This window comes from Littorina saxatilis, linkage group LG8 (assembly GCF_037325665.1).
Source record: "Littorina saxatilis isolate snail1 linkage group LG8, US_GU_Lsax_2.0, whole genome shotgun sequence".
NCBI classification, from domain to species: domain Eukaryota; kingdom Metazoa; phylum Mollusca; class Gastropoda; order Littorinimorpha; family Littorinidae; genus Littorina; species Littorina saxatilis.
The window spans coordinates 24,942,405-24,963,624 of record NC_090252.1 but is presented as its reverse complement, the minus strand read 5'-3'; the positions used below and the strand labels follow the sequence as shown (position 1 = coordinate 24,963,624).

General features: G+C 46.1%; 1 protein-coding gene across 1 annotated transcript in view; it reads left to right on the top strand.

Moving 5' to 3' along the window:
- The window catches only part of LOC138973128 (DNA polymerase epsilon catalytic subunit A-like), an 83,339-nt gene extending 62,924 nt beyond the window's left edge, over window positions 1–20,415 (top strand). The window contains exons 36-54 of the mRNA XM_070345791.1: window positions 358–524; window positions 963–1,035; window positions 1,481–1,568; window positions 7,729–7,904; window positions 8,556–8,670; window positions 8,904–9,055; window positions 9,399–9,488; window positions 10,137–10,221; window positions 10,679–10,882; window positions 11,517–11,672; window positions 12,866–12,937; window positions 13,352–13,462; window positions 13,974–14,059; window positions 14,375–14,513; window positions 15,784–15,918; window positions 16,206–16,282; window positions 16,732–16,861; window positions 17,433–17,542; window positions 18,684–20,415. Coding sequence (XP_070201892.1) covers window positions 358–524; window positions 963–1,035; window positions 1,481–1,568; window positions 7,729–7,904; window positions 8,556–8,670; window positions 8,904–9,055; window positions 9,399–9,488; window positions 10,137–10,221; window positions 10,679–10,882; window positions 11,517–11,672; window positions 12,866–12,937; window positions 13,352–13,462; window positions 13,974–14,059; window positions 14,375–14,513; window positions 15,784–15,918; window positions 16,206–16,282; window positions 16,732–16,861; window positions 17,433–17,542; window positions 18,684–18,759 — 2,242 coding nt within the window. The 3' untranslated portion in view covers window positions 18,760–20,415. The remainder of the gene's footprint in view (window positions 1–357; window positions 525–962; window positions 1,036–1,480; window positions 1,569–7,728; window positions 7,905–8,555; window positions 8,671–8,903; window positions 9,056–9,398; window positions 9,489–10,136; window positions 10,222–10,678; window positions 10,883–11,516; window positions 11,673–12,865; window positions 12,938–13,351; window positions 13,463–13,973; window positions 14,060–14,374; window positions 14,514–15,783; window positions 15,919–16,205; window positions 16,283–16,731; window positions 16,862–17,432; window positions 17,543–18,683) is intronic.
- Window positions 20,416–21,220: the final 805 nt, after the last annotated feature.

Here is a 21,220-nt window from a genome sequence, read left to right as displayed (position 1 = left end):
GGGCAGTGAAGGGGTTAATAGGATAAGAACTGGAGATAACGAGATGATAGCCTAAGTTTAGGGCTTTAGAGTTAATCGTAAAATTTCACAGTTAGGGTTTGTTTGGCTAGTTTGTTAAGTCCAAGGGTTTTTGAAATCCTGTGCCACTGCTACAAAGACATACTTTTCTTTTGTTAGCAACAAAGACTATTCCTGAGTCTTTCATAAATGAAGGGAATCCTTTTTTTTTCCCGGGAGATTCAGATGTTGATTTTCAGGATTTCTTTCTGACAATCATGAACTGCACAGATTCCAAAATGTTTCTGTATTTTATGGTAAAGTCGGTGTCCTTTTTAATGTGGCTGATTGACATCGCAGGCTGACCAAAGGTGCAGACGAGGCGTCTCTGCCAGGTGCAAGTCACACCTTTGACGTGAAGGTGGAGAAAGACATTCGACAGGTGCATCGTGCCATCCAGCGACTCCTGTCTGTCTACAAGGATGAGAAACGCGGCCCCACCTTCATCGCTGTGCAGTCACCCAAAGGTTAAGACTGCTTGAGTGTACGGGGGGAAACATTGTAATAGCGATAATGATTGGCAACATTTGTAAATAGTTTGAGAGTTTGTTGTTTTTAGACTAAATATAAACACCTGTTTTGTTATTGTAGGAACAACAGTGTTGTTAGGAAGATTTTATTGGTTGATTTATGAATTCAGGAGACCAAGTTAATGCATCACATATCTGTTATATTTCGGATTAGAGAGGCTGAGTGTTACTGCCAGTTTTGGATCCTTCTCGCTCGAAAACGAGTATCAACCTAGGCATAGACTGAGAGAGCGGGCATCACTTGTTTGACAGCTTACCTGCAAAAACGTTACCATGTCTGGTCCCATTTATACTCTCACAGAATTCTTTTTCTCTAAGGACAAAAGGGGTGGTCCAAATTGCGTATTAAAATACTCATTGGTTGAACTTACGCAGATTTTTCCCATCTGACGTCTGCCATGCCTGGACTGAGTGATTTCCCCTTGGTTCCTGTACACATCACAGACGGGTAGGCAACTTTCTGGTGTGTGCTTGTGTGTGTTTGTATGTGTTTGTGTTTCTTGAATTGGAGGCCGCTCTGAATTGTTTTGCTCTTTCACATTTTCAGCTCAAGGCATGGCTTTTCTTCAGAGGAGAATCTCTTTCTGTTTTTTGAAGACCTTATATTTTTTTATGTTGGATTAATCATTCACCATGGTACTTTTTGCAAGTGTAATATACTTTTGTTTGCGGCTTATGCTGTTTGTGCAGTACAGTAGAATGCCTGTTAACTTAAGACCCCCTCCCCAGACCTTGTTTCTTTAACTTTACCTCCATTCTAACATTCCCTCGTATTTAAGGCCTGATTTTCTTTTTGACTTTTTCCTTTTTTTCTTCGTTGTGATTTACTCAGATTTGTGGAAGTTATCAAAGGGAGTTCCACAGAACGTGATGTGTGTGTTTTGTGGTTGCAGTGATTCTCTGTACAACGTGTTGGACTGGCAGCGAGTGGGTAGCAGACGCATGTTGCAGCATTACCTGAACGTCGACATTGTCCTTCAGGTAGGTCAAGTTCACTCTGTCAAATGTCTATCTTTCTTTCCAAGTTGCAATTAAATTACATATCTTACCCAACTCACATATAGCAATTAACCCATAGTTCAGTGCTGATACCGCTGTACGCGTCCCCTTAGCAACAAGGAAGACGCCTCTAAAAAAGAGTGACCGAGACCCGTAAGGGTATCCAGGCCAGCCCGTAAGGGAGGCTGCCTTCCATATGCGCGCGCATATGCCGCCATCTTGTCATTCTACTCTCAGCGCTCAGTGGAGCTGGTCGTGTTTGGTACGCTCCGGCTGTGTTTTCAGCCTACTTGCTTGGTCTTCCAGACCTGGTTTGTGTTCCCCTTGGTGTCTTCTTGTCACCGGACTTCGCATTTGCTGTTGAGGTGAGATCTTTCCATTTTTTTACCTGAATTTTGGCGGCATTGTTGGCTTGTTTTCGGACTTACAAAATTTTTTCCAAATTTGTTTGTGAGTTGTTTTCATCATGGCCGACAATGCGGACGGGAAGAGGTCAACATCTAAACATGTAGCTGCTTCGCCCTCTCCTGTTAAGAAAAGCTCTAGAAGTTCTAGAAGTTCTAAAACGCACGGCGATACGCCCGTGTCTCTTTCGGGTTCAGAATCCAAAAAATGTAGTGATGTTGTTGTTGGCGTGCCCGGAGTTTCCGGTTCGTCTGCTAAACCTACGGAGAAGCCCTTGCTCGGGGTTAAGCATGTTGTAGGGGATGTCTCGCCTGTAGGTTCTGGGCTTGCATCTGCGGATTTTGCTTCTTTGCTTTTGACATTAAGCTCTCAGGTTTCGGCCTTAGCGGCTGAAGTTTCGTCAACTAAGGCGGAGATACGTGCGCTGCCGGCAGGGGTCGGTGGTACGTCGTCGCTGGCCAGTGTGCGTTTGCCTCCCTCTGCTACTGTTACGAGGGCGGACGTGCATGCGTCTCAGGATGGGATCTCTCAGGCTCCCGTGGGGTCTCCGGCCGGTGTCCGTTCTTCTTCACAAGGTATGTGCACTCCACGTGAGCGTTGTCTTGAGGGAGTAGCCTCGGGTCTCATCCCAGGTGAAAGTTCTGAAACATCGGCTGATATCCACCGCTTAGTCGGGGTGTCAGTGGGTGCGAAGAGCCCTGACAAGCGAACAGATGTTCCTATTCTTCCTGACCGTAGTCAGGTTGAAGGGCATCTGCTTCCGCCCAGGGGGCAGGAAGTTGGTGGTAGTATGGCTGGCTCTGGACTTGACTCTGTTAGTCAGTACGGGGACCAGTCTCCGGAGTGCACGGAAGGGCACGAAGGCTACCTGGATGACGGTGCCGCCTCTCAGGCTGAAGGTGCTGGATTCTTTTTGCCACGGCAGCTGCCAGATGCGGTGGCTCTGGCGGCTGGAGTGGCTTCGAAATATCTCGAGGAGGAGGTGGCGGTGAACAAATCTCAGTTTGTCCATCCTCCTTCTGCCTTAGGGGATTTCAGGAGTGCTAAGGAACCGAAAAGTTCGTTCCGATTCCGGGAGTCCCCCTCTGTGGCGGTCGAGATGTCGAAGGTTTTTGCGAAAGGTCGAGCTATGTCCGATGCCTTTCCGCTGTTGTCACAGCATGGGGAGGCGCCGGAGGTGGTGGGCCCCTGGTTGGCTAAAGCGGGTCAACACGTTCCTTGTTCTGCGCTCTCAAAGAGCTCTAAACTGTCGGTTCGTCCCGTCGCTCTACTTGACTCTTTCGCTTTGCCGAGATCAGTTCTACCGGTGACTCCGGAACTGCTTTCTCTGCGGGAGGACGGGTATGCCAGGGATAGATCAGTCCCTTACACGGAGTCTGCTCTTCAGGCTTTGGAGGAGACGGGTAGATCTCTGCTCGAGTTGGGTTCCGTCTCTAGTTCTCTCCAACGCTCTTTGTCTAGGTCTATCGCTTCATCGTTAGACCCGTTTGAGTTCCGTTACGACGCCTCCCAGGAGGATGTGACAACTCTGTTGGCGACGCTTGCCAAGGTCTCTCAGGAACAATTGAGCTTGGCAGCCAGGCTTTACGGGCATGCTGTACATTCCCGCAGAACTGCCTTTTTGGCGGGTTCAAAGATCCGAGACAGGGGTACCATTGACAGACTTAAGGTATCCCCGTTTACGGAAGGGTCGCTGCTGGGTACTTCCTCTTTGGACGCTTTGCAGAAGGAAACCCAGGACGCTAGGGATCTGGCTATTGCAAGGATTGCTCACCACGGCTTTCAGAAGGTTCAGAGCAAGCCTACCTCCCAGAGTAAGGCTCAGCCTTCTTCGTCTGGGGGGGGCAAGATGCAAAATCAGTCCACCTCTTTTCGGGGTAGGGGGCGAGGCGCGCCTTACCAGAAGAGAGGCTCCTTTGGGGGTTCTCGGGGGTCGGGGCACAAGCCTCACCCCCAATGAGGGTCTCCCGAGCCACTATTCCCAGTAACCCCCGCCGTGGTGGCGGCGGGTGGCCCCTCCAGGGCCTTGGCCGCCTGGACACGCCTGGTGTCCAGCCGGTGGATTTTGGGAATAGTGCGTTCGGGATTCCGTCTCCTCTGGGCAGAGGGGAAGGCACCTCTGTCCAGGATACCTCCGCCTTTCAGATATCCCGCGGACCCGGAAGCCAAGTCAGCCGTTCATGCGGAGGTGGCTTCCCTACTCCTGAAGGGTGCGATAGAGGAAGTTCGAGATCGAGAGTCCCTCGGCTTTTACGGCAGGCTGTTCGTGGTGCCCAAAGCCTCAGGGGCATGGAGGCCTGTTTTGGACCTGTCCACCCTGAACAAATACCTACGGGTAGTCAAGTTTGTCATGGAGACTCCTCTCTCTGTAAGGGAAGCTCTGCGTCCGGGAGATTGGGCCACGTCGGTGGATCTCACCGACGCATATTTCCATGTGCTCATGCATGTTCAAGACAGGAAATGGCTGCGCTTTCTGTGGGGCGAGAAAGTGTTTCAATTTCGGGCACTCCCCTTCGGGCTTTCCCTGGCCCCCTGGATCTTCACGCTGGTCGTTCGCCAGCTTTGCTCCCTTGTCAGACAAGAGGGGGTACGCCTACGGGCGTATTTAGACGATTGGTTGAATCTGCATCAGGACCAGTACATGTGCAGAACTCAGACTGCGAGGGTTCTCGACCTGGCGGCTCAGCTGGGCTTTACAGTCAATCTAGGGAAGTCAGAGTTAGAACCATCCCAACGCTTCACTTACCTGGGCATGGATTTCGATACGGTGGAGTGGTTAGTCCGTCCCTCTCAAAAGAGGGTGGACAAGCTTCAGAACTTGGTTCGCTCGTTGAAAGGAAAGAGTGTGTCCACGGCCCGGGAGTTGTCCTCCCTACTGGGGCAGATGGAATCGATGGCTCCCCTTGTGCCTCTAGGCAGGGTCCACAAGAGGCCGTTTCAGGCGGCTTTGAGGAGGCAGTGGGACCAAGCCTCTCAGGGCTGGAATGTTCGCATAGGACTGGGGAGTTGGTTCAACAACACTACAAGTGTTTGGCTGCTCCCCTGGGTCTCTCAGGGTGTTCCGATCGTTCCTCCGGCGCCGGAGAACATTCTTGTTACAGATGCATCCATGACAGGCTGGGGTGCTCATCTGGCCGATCAGACAGCCTCAGGTCTGTGGGATCTCTCCCTAGCTCCACAGCACATAAACGTGCTGGAGCTGGAGGCTGTGTCTCTGGGTTTACAGGCTTTCCTGCCGCTTCTGGGGGGCAGTCATGTTCAAGTCCACACGGACAATACGACTGTGGCCGCTTACATAAATCGGCAGGGGGGCACACGCTCGCAGAAGCTGTCGGAGAGCGCTTGCCGTCTGTTGGTTTGGTGCAGCTCGCACAACATACTTCTCTCAGCCAAGTACCTGAAGGGCACGCTCAATGTTTTGGCGGATGCCCTCAGTCGGGGGGACAAGGTTCTGCACTCAGAATGGACCCTCTCCCACCAGGCGTTGGACCGCCTTTGGGTTCAAGTAGACAAGCCTTGCATAGATCTGTTTGCAACGAGATTCTCCACCAGGCTTCCCCTTTTCGTCTCACCGTTCCCGGACCCTCTGGCGTGGGCGGTGAACGCGTTGGATCTGGATTGGTCAAATCTGCAGGCGTATGCTTTTCCTCCGTTTTGCCTGCTAGGGAAGGTAGTAAGAAAAGTGGATCTGGAAAAGCCAGCGCTGGTGCTGGTTGCTCCTCTTTGGCCCAGCCAGCACTGGTATCCGGACCTTCTGCGGCTGGCAGTGCGCCCACCCATTCCTCTAGGCGTTCGAAGGGGCGACCTGTTACAGCCCAGGTCAGGGGTCCCGCACGAGAATCCGCAAGCGTTGCAGCTTCACGGCTGGATTCTGTCAGAATCGCTCTGCGTCGTGCCGGGGCCTCGGCCACAACTTTGAAACTGGTACAGAAAGCACACAGAGACTCAACTAGCTCCGTTTACTCTTCTCATTGGGCTGCATGGGCCAAGTGGTGCTCTGAGAATAAGGTTCAACATCTTTCCCCAAGGTCCATGGAGGTAGCCAACCACCTCTCTTGGTTGGCTAGTAGGGGGGTCTCTCCTTCTTCACTGCGAGTTAGAAGGTCTGCGATTTCTTCCACTCTTAGACAGCTCGGTCGCAAGATCAATCTTGACGGTGTCATTTCAAGCGTGCTTAAGGGAGCTGCCCTTGACGCAGCTCTCTCAAGATCACAGCTCCCTGCCTGGGATCTGTTTGTGGTTCTCCGCTTCCTTGCATCGGAGGACTTTGAGCCTCTCCGGTTGGCTAGTTTACCTAATTTGACGAGGAAAACTCTGTTTTTGGTCTTGCTGGCCACGGCTAGGAGGGGTAGCGAGGTGCACGCACTTTCTGGTCTCGCTAAAGATATTTCCCTGGAGAGGGATGGCTCCTACTCTTTGAGATTTACGTCTAATTTTCTCGCTAAAAATCAAAAGCCCGGTCAGGCTTCGCCTTGCATTCGTATTCCACCCTTGAGCGATATACTCGCTCCTGGAGACCCCGATCTGTCAAATTGTCCTGTCAGGGCGTTAAGCAGCTACCTGTCTAGGTCTTCGCCGATTCGCTCGGAAACTCAGAAATTATTGTTTATATCCCTCAACACTGTGCGAGCGAAGGATATCTCGAAGGTCACCTTGACTAAATGGGTTTCACTGACCATTAAGCAAGCGTATGGATGGTGGCAACGTCAGTCTGGCGAGGTCAGGGCGGTGCTTCCTCTTACGTCAGCCAGGACGCACGAAGCGAGGGCTTGGGCGTCTTCTGTGGCCGTGCTTCGCTCAGGGCGCCTATCAGAGGTCCTGGCGGCGGCTTATTGGAAATCTGAGGACGTGTTCATCAATTTTTATTTGAGAGACATTGCTGCAAGGCGGCAAGATGGCAGTGCGGCTTTGCCGGCTCTCGTGGCTGCAGGGCAGGTCCTGCGGTCTTAAGTTGGTAAGTACCCTCCTCCTATAGTAGCAATCTGCTATATGTGAGTTGGGTAAGATATGTAATTTAATTAAAAATTTTAGTAATAAATTTTCATTTGATTAATATACTTACCCAACTCACATCGTTTATTCCCTCCCGCCTCCCCGCTGTGGGGGGTATGGGGGTCTAAAAAAGTAGTGAGTTGGGCTTCGTGTAGAATGACAAGATGGCGGCATATGCGCGCGCATATGGAAGGCAGCCTCCCTTACGGGCTGGCCTGGATACCCTTACGGGTCTCGGTCACTCTTTTTTAGAGGCGTCTTCCTTGTTGCTAAGGGGACGCGTACAGCGGTATCAGCACTGAACTATGGGTTAATTGCTATATGTGAGTTGGGTAAGTATATTAATCAAATGAAAATTTATTACTAAAATTTTTAAGTTTGTATCGCATGGGATTGGCAGTCTGCATTAAAGAGACATTTGTACTTCAATAAAAAAAAAATCCTGTTTTTCCTGTCTTTAAAAAAAAATTGTTCAGGTTGATTGTGTGTTGATTTGTTTTCAATAAACTTGACTGTGAAGGATACATACATACATAACACCAACAGACTTGAGATATTTCTGCTGAGTGGAGGATTTCGGGGATGGTCATGCATTATTGTTTTCGGGCCTTTTTTAATATTTTTTTATTTTACAATTTCGCAATCTCATTCCTGCATTTTGCATAATGGATTGCAAAGCCCACAGAGGTCAACAAAACCAGGTGTACACACAGGAGAATCTTCAGACTGATGTGTGTGTTTTTAGGCCATGATGGAACAGTGTCGCTACTTTCACATCCCCCTGGGCAACATGCCCAAGGACATCACCATGTTCGGCTGTGACCTGTTCTTCGCCCGCCACCTCAAGAAACACAACCACGTCCTGTGGACCTCCACCTCCGAGCGACCCGACCTGGGCGGGAAAGAGGCTGACGACAACAGGTTAGCAACAGGTTTTATTTTTAATCAGACCGGGTTGTTTGCTCTTCGCCATCTCTCTCTCTCTCTCTCTCTCTCTCTCTCTCTCTCTCTCTCTTTCTCTCTCTCTCTCTCTCTCTCTCTCTCTCTCTCTCTCTCTCTCTCTCTCTCTCTCTCTCTCTCTCTCCAGAAAGGTTACTTACTTACTTACTTACTGCCTTTCACGCCTGGTGGCGTGTAGGGCAGCGACTTTGTCGCTGTTTCTGTAACTCACTCGGTTTTACCAGTTAGAGTTGTTGGCCCTAAGCTGAACCCCCAACCTGGAGGACCAGGGTACACATTTTAGTCTGGCCTCTACCTCACGCGGATCTGTTCGGCATGGTTGGACCTACCAGGGACACGAGGTCCCCGCCGACATAGCTCCGGAGGTTGTCAAGGCACACAAGCCCCCACACCACGATCAAGGTAAGTGCACCAGGTGGGGGTCCAGAAAGGTGCCTTCCCTAAAAAACAATTGTCCCTTGACATTATACCCCCTAGATAAAATAAAATGCATGAAGATGGAAGAGAGCAGGAGTGTGGTACCTATCACACCAACGATGCGGACCTAGAATTTCACATTCTCTGCCATATTTGCGGTGATCTAATTATAAAGATGTATGCTCCTGTGTGCAGACTGTGTATGGAGATGGAAGAGAGCAGCACAGTGGTGATCAACAACAGCGGCACGTATCACACTGACTGTGTGGAGCTGGAAATCACCGCTCTGGCCGTCAACACCATCATTGAGGTACGGAGTCATTTCCCCTCTTCCTCATGCTTAGTCTCCCCTTCCCGCTGATTGAACAAGTAAACAAACAGAGTTTGAGGTGTAGTGCACAATTCTCAACTGAAATGGCTGTCTCAGCTCAGTGATATGTAGAAAACTTTACGAAGAAATTTATTTTTAATGTTGTACAATGTGATTGCATAAATGCTTCATATTTCCCCCTGCATCTTAACTCTATGTGTATACGTTTACAGTCAGGCCACGTGAACGAGCAGGAGGGGGCGAGTGCGGTCAGTTTCGACACGCTGCCCACCACGTCACTGGAGGAGCTGGCCAGGGGTCAGGGTGCGGCCACCATGGGACTGGCCAGCTACGACGAGACCGCCCTCTGCTCCACTACTTTCAGGTACCTGCAGGCATAACATTTTGCTGCATGTTGGCACACTTCTGGCGTTTTCAAAGCTTCAAAGACCATTTTTGAAATCCCCTGCTTGCACTATTGTGCATGTTTACCAAAATGTTCCATGGTACAATTGTTTTTCTTTTCTTAATTTTATTTTAATAATTTCATGATCTCCTTCCTGACGTTGGTCCACTTCGTCTTAGTTTCTACTCGCCCGCTCGCAATTGTATTTCAAAACGTGAATGCGTACTGTTAAGCATCATTCCAGATAACAACCCCCATTGTTACACCCCCGGTATAGGGGTGTTTTTTACTTTGAAATTTATTTGACTTTTTTCTGTATCAGGATTCTGAAGAACATGGTCCAAGGATGGGTGAGAGACGTCACTGCTCACAACAACGTCTTCGCTGACAACCAGATCGTCCACTTCTACAGGTATCAACTTTCACACCATTTAACATTTCTCCTGTATTTTCGATCCTTTTGTGTGATGATTGCAGTGTGGTTTTTGAGTACGTAAAAAGTGCCATTTTCAGCATGCACAAATGTGTGGGTGTTTTTTCCTGCGAAATCCTACAGAATCTTGTGTCTTGTTTGATACCAAAATAGCTAATATGCATGGACTTGTACTTTGAACATGATTTAAAGGCCCACTCCCTCTCGTGAAAACAGTTTAGGTCATTATCTTAGATCCGGCCAGGCATTTTACATGGGATAGGACATGGAAGGATGGTCTTATTCCATGTAAAAGCCTGAGACGCTGAGACGAAGTGTTCGAGTGGGCCATTAAATGTTTGAGTTAGCCTTTAAATATGTACAACATTGCTATGATGATTTTGACTATGTCAACGTTTTTGTTGCAGCTGTTGTATTTGTTTAGGAAGGAAAGGGCATGCTGGCAGGGTGGGGGAGCATGACTGAAGAGAGTGTGGTCTTCATGGGCACATTTCAGGCAAGATGTCAGTGCTGGAGGGACCAGATAAATTCAACTGCACTAGAAGATGCTCTTTGTTTATCATACGTGATAAAAAAGGATCATTTTAAAGTAATAGCGCTGTGACAAGTTTGTTGTGAATGTTTCAGGTGGTTGAGGTCACCGTCAGCCTTGCTGTACGACCCAGCGCTGCGCAGAACGCTGCACAACATGATGAAGAAAGTCTTCATGCAGGTCAGCTTATCATTCTCATTATTCCTCCTCCAGTTTCCTGGCATCAGTCTGGCTTAGATATGTAGATAATGTTTTGTTCTGTGTTGTAAGTCAAATGACCTGGTCCTTGTTCATTGTTGGGATGATAACGACAACTTAATGGAATAGGCTGCTAGCTATTTCACATTAGACAGGCAACATGATGGCCAACTTGGGGGGGGGGGGGGGGGGGGGGGGGCAGGCTTTCAGAATTTGTTGTTGAACATTTAAAAAAACTGTTTGATCTAATACCCTTGTTTTTCACTGTCCTGCACAGATCTATCTGTGAACATGAAACTGAGTGCAATTCACTGACTGACTCTGTGAAGGAGCAATGAAGGGGGGGATTTCATTGTATTATTTTGGCAGTTCCTATCTTTAGGTTGTTTATTTTAATAATTTTACTCCCTACTTTTTCCCTCCCACATGTTTGAAACAGTTGATAGCGGAGTTCCAACGGCTGGGATCGGTGATCGTGTACGCCAACTTCAACCGGCTGATCGTGTGCACCAAGAAGCGCCGTCTGATCGACGCCCTGTCCTACGTGGAGTACATCACCAACTCCATCCGCGCCCGCCCCCTCTTCCACCTCATCGACATCGCCTACGATCAGTGCTGGGAGTTCCTCATGTGGCTCGACCCCGTGAGAACACAACGTTTTTACTGTTGTTGTAGTTGTTTTCTGCAATGCTTTTAGGCTGTATTTTTATGTTAACCCCAAGCCATAGGTATTGAAAAAGAATACGGTTCTATTGAGAGCCCCTGTGAGAACACAATGTTTTTTGCTGTTATTTGTAGTTGTAGTTGTTTTCTGCAATGCTTTCAGCCACAGATGTTTTAAAAAAGACTTTATTTTTATGTATCCCTCGAGCCATAGGTATTGAAAAAGAAGAAGGTACTACAGGGGAACATCCCCTTTTGAAAAAAAATACCTATTTGACTCCCTCCCTCCCTCCCTTTTAAGACCCTATTTTCTCAACATTTCTGTTCATAGCCTCTGTTGATTACCCCCCATTTTAAGACTCCCTCAGGCTCCTTTTCAGACCTAATTTTCCCAGATTTGTAGAAGTCTTAAAATGGGGACTCCACTGTATTGAGAACCTCAACCTCAACTGTTTTGGGAGAGCACAAGATGATTCTCTATAAGCTTTGAGCAGTGAGCTCAAGAGATGTGGACATTCACAGAAATGTATCCTTGCATTTCTTTTACTGCGCGCTGACAGAAGAAGTAAATCGTGCAACACACTTTTGACGCTGTTGTCGTGTTTGTTGCACAGGCAAACCACGGAGGCGTGAAGGGCAAGCTACCCAGCAAGTCAGCCAGCCAGAAGACAGGGGAGGGGGAGGAGGAGAAGGATGGCAGCGATGACGAACACAACGAAGACGGACAAGGAGAGGAGGAGGAACTCAACAAGTCTGACTCTGAAGATGAGGTATGTTTTTCAAAGGTGGAGTGTGAGGAGTGTGTTGGCTTTGTATAGTCAAGCTGAGGTGGACGGGTTTTTTATCATTTAAACAAACAAACAAAAATCAAAGCAATTTTTATAGAGTGTTTAAGAAGAAAAGTTGTTGAGGATGATTATTACTATCTTGTGTTAAACGGGGTAAGCTGCGGTCATACATGCGACTCAGTCGTCACGATTCAGTTGCGTGATTCAGTCTTTGGCCGATCGCACATCACATCGTAGGCCATTGACCCGTCACACGATGAACGATAGACGAACGACTGACGAACGATAACTCCACGCGAGCGGGGCGGAAGTGACGTGTCACAGTGAACACGGCAAGCGCGCTTTGCGAGAGCAGACGCTAAATGTTCGAACATCGCTCTACCTTTCTGAAAAATTCCTTTCAGCATTACGCCTTTGCAAGAAATAAAGTTCCCAGACAGCTGCAATTAATGTTTCCCGACCGCTGTACACGCCTAAAACGTCTCCTTTATATCTGAGTAAAAAACTGTTCTTCCAAAAAGTTTTGAATCGACGAAGAGACGCTGTACGCCACTGTCCGCCATTATTTTACGTCACGGCGTCAAGGCCGCAACAACGCGTTCTGATTGGCTCTGTTGGCTCTGCCCCTGCGATTGACCGACGACTGGATCGCAGGAATAGAACATGTTCTAAACCTCAAAGCTACGAGGGAATCGCATGAGACTGAGTCGCAGACTTGTCGTAGCTGTTTTCTACGACTGAGTCGGCTGTGTGACAGGGTAAATCGCGCGACTCAGTCGCATGTGTGACGGCCCTCTTAGGTGCAAAAGTTAAAATACAAATGTTTCTTTGATTTTGTTTTTTACCTTTACCACCTGCTCCTCACTCCTGTGCAAATGCATGCTCAAAGACGAATGTACATGTTAAAAGTACGTCTACAGTAAGTTTGATCATTGAGTTTTGAATTATTCTGATGTACATTATTTTAGTTTACCTATTTTTGTGTTTTAAAATTTTTTTCTTCTGTTTTATGTAATTTTAATGAATCTGTTTTTAATTTAAATTTTAATTTTTTTAGGATTGCTTATCTAAATTAGCGGGTAGATTATTCCGGCAAAGATTGCAGTAGGGATGTTGTTGTGTGTGGATGTGTGACTCGTGGTCCTGACCTGTGTAACCCTAGTGTTGTGTTGCAGCCGGAGATCGAGATGAACTGGAACCTGATGCACTTCTTGCCTGAGGCCGGAGCCTGTCAGACCAACTTCAGTGTGAGTTTTGTAACCATGATGTGTCGGCATTGATGTGGGTATGTAGTTATAAACATTGACACTGGCAACTGTAGATAATGATAATTGTACAGTGGAACCGCCCTCTTGAGACCTCAAAAAGTCTGAGAAAAGGAGGGAATCTTACATTGGGGGTAAATCTACAGAGGTTGTGGACAGCAAATCTGAGAAAACGGTCTTAAAAGGGAGGGAATCTTACATTGGGGGTAAATCTACAGAGGTTGTGGACAGCAAATCTGAGAAAACGGTCTTAAAAGGGAGGGAGCCTTAAAACGGGGGTAAATTGACAGAGGTTATGCACATCAAATCTGAGAAAAGAGGGTCTAAAAAAGTTCCCCTGTAGAATTGTGTGTGATATGGAAAACATCAGCTGATGTTGGTGTGTGCGGGTTGCAGATGATGGTGGCGGGCTACATCCTGTCAGTGTTCACACAGATGCAGGAGGAAGGGAGACAAGCCACGCCGGGCAGCACACCTGTCAAACGTCGTCACGCCAGCCAGACACAGGTCAGTGTGCAGTTCTCTCATGTCGCACCCGACTCACTATTCAACTTTAGCTTGGGGTTAACCCACCACAATAGTCACACACTTGTTTTAATGCCACCGCACTACGCAACCCCTGTCAATTGTCATCACTTTATGTTACTGCGAAGATAATTGAACGAAAAGGAAGAATCAAAAGAATACCGGACGAATTGTAAGTGTCCAGATACTTGTACATGTACTTGCTGTCTGCTTGCAGCGCAGTGTTTCTGTGCGAACATTACATGAAGCGGGGAAATAGCTCAGTTCGTAGGGACACTTGCTTTGAAACCAGTTGTTGCTATCAGTTTACCCCCATCATGGTTGGCGAGGGATTTATTTCCCAGACTCAACTTTGTGCAGACTCTTTGGTTGGGAATGGAATTCTGTCACTGCACGTAATCCCCAGGGATAGCAGCCAACATTCCTTGAGGGCATTCCCCAAGGACAAGAAGATTTACCAAATACCAACAAGTGTCCTTGTTTTTGTTTTCAGCGAGCGCTAGACTCCACAGTGACGCCGTCTGTTGTGTCCTTTTCACAAGACCTGGTGCAGGGGGAGATGTCGCAGCAAATGTTTGCGTAAGTCGTGCTGTTTCTGATCTCAGCTTTTTCACATGATGATGAATTTGCATGAAGAAAAACAAACCCAAGCTGAAATTTTTTAAAAAGTGGAAAATGTTTAGCTTTGAACTATGCTGATTTGTAGCTGAATCTTTCTGTGAAATCACTTTTATTTTTGTAAAGAGAAACTGAATTTGAATGCTCATCCATGGGGATAAATTCCAGCCCATGAAATGTTGGCTGTTTCTTGGCTGTTTTTTTCTGTACATGCAAATGCATGTACTCTACAGGTCACATGCTTATTTGTTCCTCAATATTCCATGTCTTTATCAGACTGACTCAGAAGATACAGAAGAAGCTGTGCGGTAACCGTAGCAACAACCACCAGCTGTCAGCAGAGTTTCCAAGGTTACCTGGCTCCCACCTGCCTCTCAACAACCCAGCATTGGAGTTTGTTAAGGCTGTCTGTCAGGTATGCAAAACCTGTGTGTGTGTATGGGTCTCAGTTTGTTGTGTCTGTCTGTCTTTGTCTGCACCTACAGGCATGACTGTGTGTGAGGTCTGTGAGTGTGTGTCAATGTGTGTGAGAGGTCTGTGAGTGTGTGTCAATGTGTGTGAGGTCTGTGAGTGTGTGTCAATGTGTGTGAGAGGTCTGTGAGTGTGTGTCAATGTGTGTGTTAATGTGTGTGAGGTCTGTGAGTGTGTGTCAATGTGTGTGTCAATGTGTGTGAGAGGTCTGTGAGTGTGTGTTAATGTGTGAGATGTCTGTGAGTGTGTCAATGTGTGTGTTAATGTATGAGAGGTCTGAGTGTGTGTCAATGTGTGTGTTTCAATGTGTGTGAGAGGTCTGTGAGTGTGTGTCAATGTGTGTGAGAGGTCTGTGAGTGTGTGTCAATGTGTGTGAGAGGTCTGTGAGTGTGTTTCAATGTGTGTCAATGTGTGTGAGAGGTCTGTGAGTGTGTGTCAATGTGTGTGAGAGGTCTGTGAGTGTGTGTCAATGTGTGTGAGAGGTCTGTGAGTGTGTCAATGTGTGTGAGAGGTCTGTGAGTGTGTGTTAATGTGTGTGTGGGGGAGGGGGGTATCTGTGTGTGGTGTATCTGTGAGCATATTCACGTGACATGCTTACATGACATTTTAGCTCTGAACAGGGCCATGACACCTGGCATGGATGTTATTGGGCAGTTGTCAAAATGCCTTAACGTATTTCAAATCACCTAAACTTCGCCATCATTGCAGCAGAGCTGCCAAACCTTTTTGTAGTGTGGAAAAGTTGACGCCAAGGACTGGCTTTAAAACATTGCCAAAGCTCTGTCCTCTAAATTGCCAAATTTGGCCATTTGGGCAAATTTGCTACCAATAATAAATCCTAGCATCATTCCTGTACATTCGCTTACAATCATGTTGGATACACTCAAAACTCCGCTCCTGCCTGACACCATTACCACCATTGATTCTTATTCCAGCCCAACCTACTACCCTTTCACTTTCCTTTTTTGTGCCCCTTACTCTGTTTTCTTTAAATTAATAAAGTTGATTGTAGTTGTTTACATTTATGGCAGTGGCAGTTCCCACTTTCGTTGTTTTGGTTGTTTTTCTGCCTTTTTGCTTGACTTTTAAGTGTGTACAATAACTAAAATATCATTGTGTATATAATAGTTTATATGTAGTAAGGGCAGGTAGTAAAACGAGGCTTATGGGTAGAACCGATCAGTCAATCCATCAAATGATTAATCTTGCTTCAGGTGTTGTCGCTGGACAGCAACGTCAGCCTACCTGTGAGCAAGATGCGGCGAGACCTGCTAAAGTTGATCAGCGTGGGCGAGTTCTCACCTGACGCTGTCTTCGTCGACCCCTGCCTGTCCTACGTCTTGCCAGAGGTCAGATTGTTGTCACTGTTGTCATGGATACTGTGTGGGGAATTATTGTGAACATTGAAACGGTTAAATATTGCTGAAACAGGCCTGTTTCCTTACATGTTTGATTGAAATTCAAAGGTCTCAAACCAGGTTTTTTATCTTTTTTTCACACATTGACTGTGTTGTGCAGTAACTTTGTTATTTTGAACATTTAAAATTTTGCTGGTTCCATGATTCTGAATTTTAGGTTTACCTCAACCATGTTCTTGATATTCTTTTTACACTTCACGCACACTTTTTTTCTACAGGTAATTTGCAAGTCCTGCAACCACATCCGTGACCTTGACCTGTGTCGTGACCCTTACCTCAGTCAAGATGGCAACAAGTAGGTTTGGTCTTGGGCCAATCAGTTAAAGTAGATAAACATCGGTCAAATCTGCAGGTTGATACATGATCATCTGACAGATCTGTTTCTGCAAACTTGCCTGCTCGGTGCATGGCTAGGCCTTATTTCCTGCGTACAGTTTGTTTTAAACAAAAGAAATGGTAATTCAAGCTGGAGAGGTCTCCTTGAAACCACAATTTTTGGAGTAAAGCAATTGTCTTAGTGAGAAGAAAAAAAAATGGACTCAAAAAGTTGCTCATTTTGCTGTTTCGGGCTGATGATACCAACCGTTGTTTGCTTCATTTGCTCGCTCGATAGGTTTTATTTTGTATTTTGAAATAGCCTACATGACTTTTGTGATCATTGTAAAAACACAAACTAAAAAAGTTGAAGGAGGCGAATATTTCTCAGAGAGGAAAAACAACTAGTGAGGTGTGTGACTGTTGCAGGTCGTGGTCGTGTGTTCAGTGTGACACGCCGTATGACGTTGAGGAGATCGAACTCAACCTGGTGGCTGCCGTTCATCGCAAGTCCATGGCGTACGTCCTGCAGGATCTCAAGTGCCTCAAATGCAAAATGGTAACATTTTCTATTCCTCCTTCATAGTTTTGATTTACATCTTCAGTTCCTTGAGTTTAAATGTACCGACAAGTCAATTATTGATTTGTGACAAATAGTTCTGCAAGCTGCGCATAGATCTGCAAGAATGAATCGGGCTTGTCTTGTGAAAAGCACGGCCCCTTTAAAACCATGAGCATAACTCATTTGATCTTATTCTTCATCCATCCGCTGAAACTCCCACGTTCGCTCATGTTTTTGCATAAGTGGGGTTTTACGTGTATGACCGTTTGTACCCCGCCATTCAGGCAGCCATATGCTGCTTTCGGGGGATAACTCATGTGATTATGGTTAATTGTAAGATCAAGCTGTCTGTGGCTGTGTTTTCAAATTGTTTGTTTGTCTGTGCTTGATTGGGTTCTTGTTCTACTCAAGTTGTTTTGCCTGTACTACCCTTGTCTCGGCATTCACTCCTCTATCCTAATCTGAATTTAAGGCAGCTGTCAAACTGGCTGACTATCTCTTGAAATGTTAAATAATGGCCTAGCTGCAGTGGCAAGGTAAGACTGACAGTTGTATTGGTGTGCACCAGGTGAAGGAGAACAACATGCGGCGGTACTGTACCTGTGCGGGTGACTACAGCAACAACTTTAGCACCAGCGACCTGGGTCTGCAGCTCAACACCTTCCTCAGCATCGCCAGGTCAGCATTTCATAGTTTTGTGCACGCACATATTATATGCACGCACACATATACACAACACACACCCCTTCACACCGATGGTTATCTGCAGACACACACACACCTTCACACTGATATACATGTGCCCACACAAACCCACCGCACACACACACACACACTCTCACTCACTCATGCATGTATGCTGTCCTGGCACGCAGACAGGGTAACGCTTACGCTGGTTGTATTCTGTCTCTTTAAGTTATCCCACTGGTACCACCCCTGGTATTTTATTCAGACTCTTTCAGTGGAGTAGGCACGTTAAAGAAGGTCAATAGGGGTTGGGGGCTTGGAGATGTGTGGGGTGCCAGTTAGTGCCATACAAAATGCACAAGTCTTGATTGATAATATCATAAGATGTTTGGTGGTTTGTTGACAGACCAGCTTTTTTGTTGGTCCGAGGGGACCATATCATATCGTCTTTTGTTTCATCTTAATTGACCAAGGCCGAGGGCCGCGGTTGATAAATATGTGACAAAAGGCGATATGCTCCCCGAGGACCAACAACAAAGTGCTGGTCTGACAACAAGCTACCAAACATCGTTTTTGTCATCATTTTGGTTGTGCAACAAAATGCACAATAACCCACAGGGAGACGAATTTTTAGAATCCAACTCCGGGCCACAAAGCATCGTCACAGTAGCACGAGATAACACGTCAAACTTGTATGTGACGTCAAACGTAGCTTGTTGACGCTTTTCTTCCAGTCCGAAAATGTACAGAGCTGCGATCATACGTGTGAGTTCAGTAAGTCTTGAGCATATTTCTTTTCTTTTAAGTGTTTATGACTTTTCGTTGTGGATTTTGCGATTACAGAGATAAGTTGCAAATTGACCATGAGTCGCCGCGGTAATTATCAACATTGATTGGGTCTTTGAGAGTGAATGCTTACAATCGTTGTCCTCGGAAACACAAATCCAAAGCCACGATGGTTCCACACATCAAACAATCAGCCTGATAGGCTTTTACTTTGACAATCCACATTTCACATGAAAGCTCAAGCCCATTCACCACCTCGAGTTATTGCATGGGGAACATGAGATTTATTTCCCAGGTGTTTGTGAATGAAAAATGGTGAAAATGATGACAATGGTTGATATTTCAGACACTACAACATGACCCTGCTCGAGGAAACGGTCAGCTGGATCGTCAACATGAACCCTGGGATGGCCAAGTCATGAGTAAAAGGATGTGTGTGCTGAAAATCGTGGCTTGTGGCTCAGTTGTGATTGACTTGATTAGCATCTGCTGGTGCTCAGACTTAGGAGCTTCCGTCTTGAATAGAGGTTCAGTGCTGTGAAAGTGATGACTTAAAGCTCAGTTTTGGTTGATCTATTGTGATTGTGCTATGATTCAGATGAGTTATGCTAAAACCCGCTGGAACAGATGCGTCCACAGACTTGGCACGTTAAATGCGTGCTTACTCAGTAAACATTTCTCGGCAGTATTTTTTTTTATTGCGGTTTGTTGACGCTTTGTATTGTGCGGCTAGGTAATGTTAATTTAAAAGTTGGACAGGTCTGCATGCAGCAGAATATCTGGTAGCAGTGACTACGATGACAGTCTAGTGAATCTTCAGAGCTCATGGACCTGTGCAAGAGAGCAATTGTTTCATCTCGGATGTTTACGACAGGCGCAGTGGTGGGATGGTAAGACGTCGGCCTCTTAATCGGAAGGTCATGAGTTCGAATCCCGTCCGCGGCCGCCTGGTGGGTTAAGGGTGGAGATATTTCCGATCTCCCAGGTCAACTTATGTGCAGACCTGCTATTGCCTTATCCCCCTTCGTGTGTACACGCAAGCACAAGACCAGGTGCGCACGGAATAGATCCTGTAATCCATGTCAAGAGTTCGGTGGGTTATAGAAACACGAAAATACCCAGCATGCTTCCCCCGAAATCGGCGTATGCTGCCTGAATGGCGGGGTAAAAACAGTCATACACGTAAAAATCCACTCATGCAAAAACATGAGTGAACGTGGGAGTTTCAGCCCATGAACGAAGATCTCAGATGTTGGCTTGAGCTTTGTTAAATGTCAGCGCATGATGAATTGATGTAGTTTTGCCTTGCTTTAATCGTGCAATGGTGAACTGGGGTGGTGTAATAATGAGGGTGTGAGGTTGGAAACACACACTGAAATATCAGATGTCATATGGTATAGAACTGGTAACTTTGTCACTTTGTGTACATTTCAACTGAACAAGTTGCAAAGATGAAGTACGTTCATAAGAGCGACTGTATTATAAGGCTGCGTGATCCATTGGGCATTGGATTCTTCTTTTCATTCCAGATCTTATTGCGATTAGATGTTGGTGGTTCTTCTGCCCTTCTTTTTTTCTCGCAATTCCTTTTCCCCCAAGCAAAGAATCTGATAACAGGTTCCATCTGAAGCGCTTTTACAGTTACATCTCAACATGTATTTTTGTATGTATTTATTATAGCTGTGTTACAGCAACACTTTTAACCACTGACAAGAACTTTGAAAGCATTAAGCTTCTCTTTAGGACGTTTCATAAATGTTCATAAATGTCTAATTGCTATAAAGTTGTGATTTATGTTGATGTGATTTGCGTTTAATTAACACTGTTTAATGAACTCGTTCCAAGGTATATGGCTGGACGGCCTTCATCTGTGTGTGTGTGTGTGTGTGTGTGTGTAAACTGATAATCCTAATGTTTGTTATAAAACTGGTATGAAGTGGTACAACTGAGGGGTCAAATTCAGCCATGAGATTTTTTTCTCAAACATTTTGATTTTCCATTGATTTCAAAGCTCCAATGAAGGGGTTTTGTTTGTCAAAATCAGCACGGAAAAGTACATGTAAACTGCAGTACTGTGAGTAATTTCAGACAAAATGAAGATGAAGAATCTCATGCCTGCAAATTGCTTACCACTGCCTGATGCCTGTTGCAGAAATGTTTGAGCACACACACACACACACACGCACATGTGATTATATTGCATGTGAGAAAGTGGCATCATTGAAATCTTTACTTCTCATGAAATTCTCTTGACTTCTGAACAAAGCATTCATGTAAAAAATGGCCCCCAAATCACTTTACCTAAACCATTGAAAGTGAAAAAAATAATATCTGTTTACAACGTTGTGATTCTTTCTTTCTTTATTTGGTGTTTAACGTCGTTTTCAACCACGAAGGTTATATCGCGACGGGGAAAGGGGGGGAGATGGGATAGAGCCACTTGTTAATTGTTTCTTGTTCACAAAAGCACTAATCCAAAAATTGCTCCAGGGGCTTGCAACGTAGTACAATATATGACCTTACTGGGAAACGTTGTGACCTTACTGTTTGTTTGTTTATTTGTTGCTTAACGTCCAGCCGACTACGCAGAGCCATATCAGGACGAGGAAGGGGGGGATGAAGGGGGCCACTTGTCAAGCGATTCCTGTTTACAAATGCACTAACCCATTACTTGTGTCCCAGCAGGCTTTAGTAAAACTAAATTAATACCTACTGGAAGATTACCAGTTTCCAGTATGTTAAAATAGGCTTAACCTATCTACTGCTGGACTTACATCAGAACACTAACAGATTAAACTATACATGAATCGCGAGACAAGCGGCAAGAGAAGAGATTTTTGGAAAAAATACAGGTGAATGAGCAAGAAGGCAGAAAAAAGAAAA